The 12,402-nt window shown below is 42.6% G+C and overlaps 1 protein-coding gene across 5 annotated transcripts in view; it reads left to right on the top strand.

Annotated features, from left to right (window-relative positions):
- Window positions 1-12,402, top strand: part of SLC4A10 (solute carrier family 4 member 10) — a 165,480-nt gene that overhangs the window by 105,410 nt on the left and 47,668 nt on the right. For 2 of the 5 annotated variants that reach the window (XM_088661094.1, XM_035132512.3), the window contains exons 7-8: window positions 1,375-1,466; window positions 11,727-11,884. In XM_088661094.1, coding sequence (XP_088517220.1) covers window positions 1,375-1,466; window positions 11,727-11,884 — 250 coding nt within the window. Of the gene's footprint in view, window positions 1-1,374; window positions 1,467-4,158; window positions 4,258-11,726; window positions 11,885-12,402 lie in introns of all 5 variants that reach the window. The other 3 variants (XM_088661102.1, XM_088661098.1, XM_035132522.3) reach the window with 3 other exon arrangements.

The raw sequence follows: 12,402 nt of genomic DNA, 5'->3' as shown, positions 1-12,402 counted from the left end.
ATTCGTCATTTTCTATTTTACTGCTTTTGTTCTTTAAAAAAAAATACTTGCAGTTCAGTATCTTGAAATAAAGGTCACGGAATCTCTCGATCACCTTCACCTCATAGTGAACCCTTTCTTCTCCCTATGTTCTTGTTTGTGCCCATGAATAACTAACTGTATGTTATCGAAACTCTGCTGTTGTGTCAGTCATCTTCACCTTTCTTTATTTTGGTCTGTCTTTGTTGTATCTGTCTTCTAACAGGCTCATCTCATCTCTCTACCTCCCTCATCTTCTAACCTTTGGGTTCTCTAAGCTCCTTGGAGGTTCAGAGGTAGTGTACTACAAAACTATCTTGCATGAGTTTTAGGCCAATTCAAATGTTCATTCATGTTTTCACATCCGTTTCTTCCAGCGTGACGTTTTTCATTGTTAATCTAGTCAATCACTTGATCTTCAGGGTTTCTGCCAGAATGTTATTAATAGCTATTCCAGCTTAGTTGGACTCTTTATATATATATATATATATACACAAACGAGAGAGACATACAGAGTCTTAACACATTTCTGTTCAGATGGTAGAAATCAGTGTTATGTTGGTATGATTTATTTTTATGTTCTTTGTGTTGTTGTTTTTTTTTAAAAACCCCACACATTTAGGTTAAATAAAAATGCAGGGTGGTTCGTACAATAAATCTTGTATCTTCACACTGTATAAACTTGCATCAATTTTATATCAATTGAACTATCGTGGTTTCTTCCAAAGGTTCCTGGGCATTATAGTTTGGCTAGGGCTTACTCCAGCCTTTGGCAACCTGGTGTCCTCTGGATGTTTTGGGCTAGGACCGATGGGAGTTTTAGTTCAAATTATATGGGAGGCCACCAAGTTGTTGAAGACAGCCCTCCACGTACCCTCACAGAACTACAGTTCCCAAAGCCCTTGGGGGGAGAAAGCATGGCTATTAAACAGTTTAAGGCTGCAACCCCAAACACACTTATTAGGGAGTAAACTCCATCGATCACAGTGGAGCCTTCTTTTCCAACAAAACATGCATAGCATTGGTCTGCAGGATCTGTAAATAATTTCAGAGGGCTCAAAGTATGCCCTCTGACAGTGGCCAGCTAGATGCCCTGATAACAATGCACAGTTCGATTATCCCAGTTGGTCCACATTGTTTGGAAAACGTTTGGGGTAGTGGGGAAAATATGTATTGCTCTGTTCCTACAAGCAATTTGGGTTGAGAACATGGTATGGAAAAAAGGCATTCACCTTTTGAGTCCATGTTTCACATGCCTAGAATATGAAGCATACGTGATACTCTTAAACACCTCTTTCATTTTTATTGTAATAATACAGATAATTGTTAGTATTCTGTAATAACAATTTTTTCCAGCAGGTCAGCTTGTTTCCCCACAGTCTGCACCAGCCAGCATTGAAACAAAAAATGACGTGAGCAGAGAAAACAGCAGCGTTGATTTCAGCAAGGTAAGACTTTTACCGTCTTGAATCTTTGGATGGTAAGGATGTAGTTTAGGTGTGTTCAATAAAGCATGTCTCATCTCAGTGTTATGAGTTGTCGCTGGTCATTGTTTCATACCACACATATTTTACTTAGAATAAAGGGGGGGATGTTTAATAATTTAAAGTAAACTATTTCCCCCCCTTGGAAATGTTGGGTCATTTCATTCCATACCACTGTGAAGACATCATGAAACTTTAGAAGAGACTGTTTAGTGTCTGAGTTTGATGATTTTTCGAGGGCCTGTGAGAAATCAGCAACAAGAGAATGCTCTCAGGCCAGTCACATCACTGACAATGGAACAGGGGTGGGGGAATCAATGCTTGTCTCTTGCTCCAAGAGGGAGACTTGGAACATCTTTCTGCAGCATCGTCCAGATGTATGCATTTGTCCTTCCCATGAATACCTGCAACCCCTAGACCAGGCATCCCCAAACTTCGGCCCTCCAGATGTTTTGGACTACAGTTCCCATCTTCCCCGACCACTGGTCCTGTTAGCTAGGGATCATGGGAGTTGTAGGCCAAAACATCTGGAGGGCCGCAGTTTGGGGATGCCTGCCCTAGACGATGAAAGCAGCCCTACATTTCCAAGAGCTAAAGATCCAACTAGTCTTGTGGCAGTGGAATCCTGGGGGCTCTTTGGTCAAGGTTCTTGCACTAGACTTCCACTTTCTTCTCATTGGCTGCCCTGTTGTTATTGAGTTGCCTGTAGCTCTGTGGTAGAGCATGTAGCTTTCCACCTTGAAGGTCTCAGGTTCAATCCTGGGCGGGGAAAGACCTCTGTCTCAAATCCTGCACAGCCATTGCTGGTCAGCATAGACAATAATAACAATCTAGGTGGACTAATGGCCTAATGGTATAAGGCAGATTCCTATGTTCCTTACCTTCAAAAGTGGCTTCTGCCCGTTCGTTCTTGGGATGAAGCCCACTCCTTAGTGTGGCTAGGACTAGCTAGCCAATGAAAGAAAGTGGAATCCATCACAATGGGATTCTTTGCTTAGAAACTCCAGTCTGCAGGTCTGAAGAGGTCCACCAGGCCTTGCTCACCCACCTGCCCCACACCCTGTTGCCAAATGTGGGGCAGGTAAAAGACACCTCTGGGTGGAAAAGGGGTGTGTGCAGGTGCCACCAGTCGGCAGCCCCTGCAGATCTCAGCATTTTACCTCTCAGCTGTTCTTTGGGGCTTGCATAGGGATGCACGTGGACTTCTGTGCACACCATCATGTAAAAGTGGGTCACCTGACATCACTGTGATATCAGGTGATTGGCAAGGGGTTGTCTTATCGAGTGGTGGGAGAGGTAAGGATCTGGCCCACCAGCTGGATCCAGTTCCCCATTCCTGGTTTAGAGAGCCGCATTTCCTGGCTGCCCCCAGGACTCATTATTTCATTATTTCAGTGCTGAAATTTATATGAACATTTGTACTGCCGTACAATCATAGCCCCCCACCCACCCCTTGGCTAAACCCAAGTTCAGATGTTGCATTTTCAGAGGCAGGAGTGGCTGTTGAAGCCAGCCCCGTGTTGTTAAATTGTGCGCGATGGCGAGGAATGCTCAGTTGTTTTATCTTAGTCCTAATCTGTTACCACTTATGCTGGGGCAATCATTTTGCCTTTGGTACACAGCTCTGGAGTAAAATGGATTCTGGATTACATTTGGGTTTTTTTCCTGGTAGATCTGTGCATCAGGCTACAATCTTGATTTCTTAGCCTGCTTGCCTACAAGCCAGGTGATTGCAAAATCACAGCCAGGTTTTATACCACACGCTAAATCCTAGCTCCTGTGCCATGCCGTGATATTTTGTTGCTTACTGAAATGGTATTGGTATCAAGTTTATTGCTTATAGCCAAAGGCTGCTGCAATGCATACAATGTAATTCAGTAAAATATATACAAATTTGGTACAAAACTTAGAACATTTACATTATCAAAACATGACCTAAGAGCTGTTCGGCAGTGGAATTTGCTACCAAGGAGTGTGGTGGAGTCTCCTTCTTTGGAGGTCTTTAAGCAGAGGCTTGACAGGCATATGTCAAGAATGCTTTGATGGTGTTTCCTGCTTGGCAGGGGGTTGGACTGGATGACCCTTGTGGTCTCTTCCAACTCTATGATTCTATGATTCTATGACCTAATCAGCACAAAGCTATGGAAACACCTTAATATACCAGTTGAAACATTAAATAATAAAATTTATAAACTAAAATCATCACATGGCCACTGATGTATTAAAAGAGCTTACTGCAATGAATGCATCACAGCATTGGCTATTGAAAGAGTACCAGGGGAAAAACGTGGAGAACTAGTGCTTGCCTGATTGAGAACCCTTGCCATTTCTTTTTGGAGTGGACAGTTTTCACTACAAAGGTGCCCTGAAAGCACATTTGCATGAGATATAGGTTTGACAGTTACAGCCACACTGGTTGGCCTCAACTGACCATAGCTTGGGGTGAACGCAGACTGGTAGCAGGATATTTTCCCCCCAACCATGATTCTCTTCTAAGGGAATTGATGCGAGCAGTGATTTGAATCCGTGGTTGAATGTGACATCCAGCCAGTGCAACCGAGCCAGAAACTAGTTATGTGCTTGCTCCATCTGGTGCCAGACAAAATATGAGAAGCAGCTTTTTGTACCAGCTGAAGTCTGTTAATTGTGCGTGCAGGGACTAGGAGACCAACAAAAAGGGCATAACAGTAGTCTATTTGGGATGAAACAAAGACATGAAAAAGGACACCTGCATCAGGAAGAGAGAGAGAGAGAGGTGAGGACCTACTCTGGCTATCTTTCTACGGTGATTGCGAGCAGAGTCTATTTCTAAATGTCCATACTGGGTTCAAAACCATGCTATGTCAGTGCAGTTGGCAAAAGCACAGATTCTGTACACAACATTCACATTTTTTTTAAAAAAGAAAATACCCCACAACCCATCAACTGCTCTGAAGGCTGAGGATATACAGTGGTGCCTCGCTTAACGAATGCCCTGCTTAACGAAATTTCCGCTTAACGAAATGATTTTTCAAGCAGAGCTTGCCTCGCTAGACAAAAGCGTTTTACGAAAAATTCGTCTAGCGAATCGCGGTTTCCCATAGGAATGCATTGAAATTCAATTAATGTGTTCCTATGGGCAAAAAAAAAGTCGAAAAAAATTCAGTGCATTCCTATGGGATTCGCTAGACGAATTTTTCACTATAAGAAAAGACCCGTGGAACGAATTAATTTCGTCTAGCGAGGCACCACTGTATATGCTCCCACATATATAGAACATTCAAAGGCGGTGGGGGGGGCACAACAAACAAATAAATCCAGACAAACATCTAGAAAATTCTGCAAGATTCCCAAAGAGAACCTCACTAAATAATTACCTTCCAGTTCAAGCCTATACATGCCTGCTCAGAAGTAAGTGCCATTGAGTACAGCGGGGCTTACTCACAGGTAAGAGTGTATAGGTTTGAGGTATGAGAGACCATAATTAAAAGCAATTTTTTAAAAAAAGAGGAAAGTCGTAGAAGCTCTGGAAGATATTTAGAGATATTTAGGCTCTGGAGAGCCTCCATCAATCATACTGGCCACTGAACAGACATGCCAAAAGGATATTGCCTTCCTTTCTCCTCGAGAGTATTGACAAAACTCTCTCAGACTTTCAGCATGCAGGCATACCATAACTATGCATGTGGGGAGTACAAAACGTGGGGCAGTGAGGGTAGCAAACAGCCCTTTATTTAAAAATTCAAGTTTCATGAACATTCATTTAACAAGCCAATATTGTGTAGTGCGAAGAATGTTGGATCCAGGCTCAAATCTCCATTCAGCCACAGAGGTTATGGGGTTAGTCACACTCTGACCCGCTTCAAATGTCAGGCTAAAACAAGCTGTGGGTTAGCTCAAACATGTGAGCATTTATACTCCTAGAAAGGAGATTGCTCCTGTGCTGTGTCCCCCTGCTGCTGCGCTGCCACGAGCTAAGCCATTTGCCTTAGTGTGTCCAAACCAGGGCTCATGGTTTGTCTTGCCCTTAGGCTTTGTTCTTGGGTTCACAGTTTGCCTGAAGGTGACCGACACAGATGATGCGCTGAGCCAAAACATGACTTACCTCACTGCAGCAGCAGGGTCGTAGGAGAAGCAAAGTGACTGCCATCGCCTTTCTGGGAGCTTGTATTTGCAGCAAGCATCAGACAAGACATGGGTGCTACTTGCTGCCCTGTGTCTCTTTCATTTAGCAGAGGATCTTAGGTGTCGAAGGTTGTCAAGGGTTTTCCTGCTAGAATCGCTTCTCCACTGCACCATCCTATTGCCCCAATTGCACTTCCGCAAGCCTCCCATATATTTCACTTGAAGCCGTACACAAGCCATACACAATACGTAGAGTGGTACCTCGCAAGACTGATGCCTCGCGCAATGAAAAACTCGCAAGACGAAAGCGTTTTGCGATGTTTTTGGTGACTTGCAAGACGAAGTTGTCTATGGCCGTGCTTTGCAAGACAATTTTTTTTGCGGTTTTTTTTTTCTTTTTGCCGCAGCAAACCGCGCTTTGCAAGATGAAATTATCGCAAGACGAAGTGACTTGCGGAATGAATAAATTTCATCTTGCGAGGCATCACTGTACATACATACATATGTGTGTGTGTGTGTGAGAGAGAGAGACATTTTTTGTAGAAAGCAAACAATAAATGCAGTAGTAATAGTAGTAGTAGTAGTAGTAGTAGTAGTAGTAATAATAATAATAATAATAATAATAATAATAATAATAATAATACACTTGCTGGTCATAAAGCCTAATGACCACTGTTGATTCATAATGCTTTATGGAAACCCTCTTCCCTCTATAAATGAAATGTCACAAATACTCCATAACTTATCATAAGCCTCCATTGATGTTTGAGGAAACATTGATGTGGTAATCAGGGGTGGGTTCTCAAGGGATTTCTTCATTTGCTGGCCAATTGTTTTTGCAATTGGAGGTGGAGGTGCTGCAGATTCTCCTTTATGGAAAGATGCCAGCAGGCATGGCAAAGGGCAGGAAAAATTGGCAGGAAAATATCCTTCCAGTCTGCATGCGGCCACGTTCTCTTTCTGTGCTGACCTTCCTGCTTTCCCCCGTGGTCCACACCTCGGGGAGTAGCAGCTGACTACCTCCCCAGAAGCAGCTATGCACGAAAGCACAAAATAAAGAATGCACTTCCCTACTTCTACATACTTCCTTAAGGCCCTGCATTTTTTTGGACTGGTCCAAATTTAGATCAGTGGAAATTGGGGAGCATGTGTGCATGCTGTGTGTGTCCATGAAGAAATGCATGGTATACACATGCACATAGTCAGGGGTGCCAACTTGAATAAAATATTAGGGTGTGTGTGTGTGTGTGTGTCCAGGTAAGCCCCGCCCCGCATAATCGATTACATGACACGGCAGAAACATGTCATTTGAATGGCAATGCCCATCAACTTTTGAGGGGGCCTCAAATATTTTATGGAGGGGGGGCAAAGGGCTCTCGCTCCCCAGGAGTTGGCTCCTATGAACACAATCTCTCCACAGAAAAGCACTCCCACTGTATATGAGTCTTCAATTAGAGCTTTTCAATCAAAAGTCACTCGAAATCCCTTCCAAGCGTGTACATATGCTTTCCTCCATCTGTGGCAAACCCCTTCTTGAAAAGTAGTCACAATTTTAAGTGATCCTTGATGATAATTCCTTGGTACTGGATCGATATATAAGCTTAAAATTATTTCCCCATAAGGGATATGTATATAAGATGGCAAAAACAAAACAAAACAGTGAAAAGGGGCCTTGTTTGGCCTTATTTTTGCGGGGCGGGGAGAGATGTTCAAGTTTTGAGAGAGATTTCATGACAGAGACAACTCCATTACGCTTAAATTCTGTCTATGTGCCAGAGCCATTTGCAAGAAAGCAACTTTGTAAACAGTATTGAAGACACTGCACACTGGCGCTGACAGATGGCAGCGAGATAGACATTAAAATGGTCACTTTAACAGTTTATATTGGATTTGGTCACTGTTTTTGTGTTTAGATTGGTAATGGGAAAGCAAATGGGGGAAAGTAGTGCAATTTGAAATTCTCAAAATATGAAGCTGTGATATCAATTTGAACATGTTGTTTTGTGAATCACTGTATTTTCCTCTTCATAACATTTAGAAAGGTACTATAGGGAGAATGCAAATAGAATATGCTTACAAACGCCAGACACTTGCCACTGTGAAATCAATGAAAGAAACCAAGAGGGGGGAAATATTTAAAATATTTAAAAAAATATTTAAAGCCTTTACATAATTTGACCAGTTTTGCTAACTAGGAACTAATGCTTCTAGCAGCCAGGAATTTTAGTGGCAATAGAGAATCGTTACACTGTTTGCCTACTCTTTTAGCCAGGCATCCCCAAACTTCGGCCCTCCAGATGTTTTGGATTACAATTCCCGTCTTCCCTGACCACTGGTCCTGTTAGCTTGGGATCATGGGAGTTTTAGGCCAAAACATCTGGAGGGCCGCAGTTTGGGGATGCCTACTTTTAGCTTTTATTAAACCAATTTCTTCTGGTTGAAAAGTCAAGTTTGATTTCAATTCTGTTGTAATCAGAGTGAGAAGGAAAGGTAGGTATTCTAGAATATAGGCAAATGCAAAATTGTAATTTGCGAATCATATTGTTAACACTTTTGCCAGAAATAGCGAAACTTACCGGAAGAATAAGAAATCAAGATAACAAACTTTTTATAAAAAAAATGGAAATGGTTTATTGAACATTTGCAGATAAATTGTAAACAGATAAAAACACTGGCAGGATTCTTGTAATAACCTGCAGCTACATAAGAGTATTGGGATGCGGGTGGCGCTGTAGGTTAAACCACAGAGCCTAGGGCTTGCCGATCAGAAGGTCAGCGGTTTGAATCCCCGCGACAGGGTGAGCTCCCGTTGCTCAGTCCCAGCACCTGCCAACCTAGCAGTTCGAAAGCACATCAAAGTGCAAGTAGATAAATAGGTATCGCTACAGCGGGAAGGTAAACGGCTTTTCTGTGTGCTGCTCTGGTTCGCCAGAAGCTGCTTTGTCATGCTGGCCACATGACCCGGAAGCTGTATGCCGGCTCCCTCGGCCAATAACGCGAGATGAGCGCCGTAACCCCAGAGTCGGTCACGACTGGACCTAATGGTCAGGGGTCCCTTTACCTTTACCTTTTGTGTGTGTGTGTGTGTGTGTGATAAATAAATAAATAAGTAAGTTAAGTAAATTTGGATATGCAGAAGATATTAAAAATAAATTTAAGGAACCACAGAAAGAGGGAAAAGAAGTCAAGTTTTAAAATGTCAAAATTATTGTAAAGTCAGTGAAATGTATGTATCTGGAAAGTATAAATAAAATTTAAAAAACAAAACAGAACCCCCACTTTGGCCAGAAAGTATTGATATTTTTAATTACTAGTTAACTGGTCTATACCATGGCCAGAACATATGCCATATGCCATTAAGGCATAACTATTTATCTTATAGTTTCATAACTGCCAACTAATATGAATAACTACCTATATTTTGCTGTTGGTATGGCTACACGGAGGAGGAATTTAGGACATAATAGAGCCATTGCTGTAATATGGTACCTACCTTCCTTACATTTGCATTTGCCAGAGCATCAGCACAGAAGTTCCTTTCAAGGGGGGGGGCTCTTTCCTTCATTCACTTTTTTCTCAGTAGAAAGGTTAGATACCATTTTGGACCTTTGGAGTGCCAGGGATTTGAATGCTGATAATACTGAATTGCTGTGGAGTACGACTGCTCTCCTCCCCACTCCCTCCCTATTTTCTAAAAAAAAAATGCTAATGCACCACTGTCAATCCCTGCATAGTTACAGAACCACTTCCCTAGTTACTGTTCAGGGATCAAGACGGGCTCCTAAGCTCTTCCATTTCTCAGTCTGATTACCCTTCAGAAGGCGCTAATTAGGGAGCTCTGTTTACAATTTACCTTCTTAGGTTGCATAGGTGGAAAATCCTCCTTCAGACTCGATTCTAAGCATGTTTTGTGGTGAGAGATAACCAAAGGCTGCCAGTTGGCAGCTTCCCAACATTGCAAAGACTTGCGGCCAATATAATCCACTATGCTGGTGGCGCTCGTTAAGAAATCTGAAGGCTGACAGACAAGGGAAACTATAGATGACAGTCAAACATTCAGGGAAGGGAAATGCCACTGGCTGATTTCCACTACCCATTGATTATTTCTATTAAATTCATACTGGCTAGTTTGTGGAAGATGTTAGGAGGAAGAAGATCCAGGAACATTAGCCATGGCTCCTCCCTCCCTGCATATTTGATCACATTCCCCTGCAACTTCCTCTGCCTTTTGGTGGGGAAACCTTCAGAAAAACCATTCAAGCCAAAGACAACAGTTTTCTTTTGGTGAGTGTAATCTGGGCAAAAAACTCCCACCAATATACTTGGGGTGGAGAACCTGTGGCATTCCAGATGTAGCTGTACCTTAGTTCCCATCAGCCCTAGCTAGTGCCAGGGAGTTTTTAAAAACATGTACACCCCTCTTTGCCTAAAGGCCTCAGAGTGGCTTGCAACATAGAACAAGATTGTAGCCACACAACACAAATGAATGAATGGATCTTTATTTGTGTCAGCCATCGGCCATAGCAATAAAACAACAATACGATATACAAAGAACAGAAATAAAAAGTCAATTACGGTAAATAAAATGCATTTTAGGGCTTTTAATCAATAGTCAAGTAGTGGCTCTTATTCTGATTGCCCCAGCTAAAAACCCTGCAACCTTTGCTGTCACGTGCTCATCTTGATCTGCCAAGAGAAAGGACACTGTGGCAGTGGTTGGGCGACCCGGAATGGACAATAATAAGGGATGATAATCTCATTCCTCGAGTCTTTATAAAGACTGCAAGCCAGAAGGGCACGTGCCACCGATTCTGTACTGCTATCTCCACAGGGACATAAGACAACACAAAGGATTAAAAACAAATATTTGTTTACAACTCGTAAGAAGAAACTGCAGCATCAAACGATTCAGTTCCCCTCATCCAGAAACCTGCATCTACACCAGTTTCCTAAAAGAAAACAATGATGTAGCTAAGCACATCTCTGTGGGGAGGGCATCCCATAGACATGGCGCCACCACTGAAAAGGCCCTTGCATGGGCCCCTGTGCTACTTGTGAGCTTCTAGGTGTTGGTGGATTGCAGGTTCCCCACTCCTGAAATATGCTCCTGGAAAAACAAGGCTTGTCCCATCTTGCAGGATGTTTTACAGTGCATTTAACAGTTGATAGTGCGTTGCATTGTAGCTTTGGCATGTATTGCGTCAGCCCAAATCCCAATCCCATTTACTTGTAAATTATTCTCATAAATTTCTGTGGGACTTGCAGCCAATGGCCACAATCCAGCAAAGAATTAAGCATATTGAATCAACAATCTTAACATGCCTAACTCTCTGCTGAATTACGCCCAGGACCTCCTTGATAACATTGCTCTTTGTGCTGTAGGACAGGGCACATCAAGACACATCGCATATGCTCAGTACAAAAGGACTACTAACCACCTTCCTGTTGCACTATAAGGCAAATGCTAAGACACGAGTTTGACGTGAAAAAAATCCAGCTGATTAACCAAGTATTCACTTCGTTAACATTAAATGTAGCTAGGTGATTGCCGGGGCTTCGAAATGATGTCAACAGCTTTCTTGATGAGATAACTTAATATTTAAAAGTTAAGCCCAGCATTTGCTATGCTTCAGCAACAAGAAATAATCACCAACTTTGTAAAGAAGGGGTGTAGGCCTTGCGTCCCTCCAGATGTTGAACTGCAACCTGCAGCATCCCTTGGCATGCTGGATGGTGCCAATGGAAGTTGAAGTTCAACAATATCTGGAGGGTTGCCCCTGGATTAAGCAAAAATTATGGAAAAATTTTGGAATACAAAAAGGAGTCTGTTTCATAGGGCTAAAGACTTCCTTGATTAACTTGATATGCTTTTTGAATCTGCAAAGTTTTCACTGATTGATCACGGCAGTTAACATATTTGAGATTGCTAATAAATAAACAAATACTGATCAACAATTGCTAAGTCGTTCTGTGGTTGGTGATCAACGATGTCATAAACTTGCTGTGTCAGTGAAGTGGAAGAAAACAAGTTTTTGCATTTATCTGTGGCATCTCGTTACTTCCCACAAGTTTCCGCTCCCCTCTGTGTGACTTTTTCCCCTTTTTTCTACACATGATCAGGTTGACCTGCATTTCATGAAAAAGATCCCTCCCGGAGCAGAAGCGTCAAACATTCTGGTTGGCGAGCTGGAATTCCTGGACCGTGCTGTAGTGGCTTTTGTTAGGTTGTCTCCCGCCATGCTGCTTTCGGGACTAGCAGAGGTTCCAATCCCAACGAGGTGATTTTATAACCAGAGCCAAGAAAGTAAGGCACATTTCCCAGTTAACAAACAAAGGGCCAGGACCTAGTAGATAGGCATTGCAAATGCTGCATGGAAGCCTCTTTAAATCATTTTATATGTCACACATTTCCATATGAGCACAGTAACAAAGTGCCGAACTATGTGGTTATGGCTGTTGCTTGCCTAGACAGCCGTCTAGAAACCTAACTTACACGTGGCTGAAATGTAGCCTGAAGCAGAAAGTTAGGAACCCCATTTGTTGTTTCCTTCCCTTCTTTTTTGCCTCCATCCACCAGTGACATGTGATGCCTGGAAGGCTGCCCATGAAGGAATGCATTCCTTCACCTGGAAAATATTCCCTAACGCCTGTGGTAGGAAATACATGAGCCTAAGGCCTTCTCCCAAACTTGCTACCAATAGGAGGTGCCTTTGACTTCAGAACAGGCCTAATTGTCTCGCTAAAAACACATTTGGATCAAGCTTTTGTTTCGTGCCTCTGTTTTTTAAACAAACCC

This window comes from Zootoca vivipara, chromosome 1 (assembly GCF_965207765.1).
Source record: "Zootoca vivipara chromosome 1, rZooViv2.hap1.1, whole genome shotgun sequence".
In the NCBI taxonomy this organism is placed as follows: Eukaryota; Metazoa; Chordata; class Lepidosauria; order Squamata; family Lacertidae; genus Zootoca; species Zootoca vivipara.
This window is presented reverse-complemented; position numbering and strand designations above follow the sequence as displayed.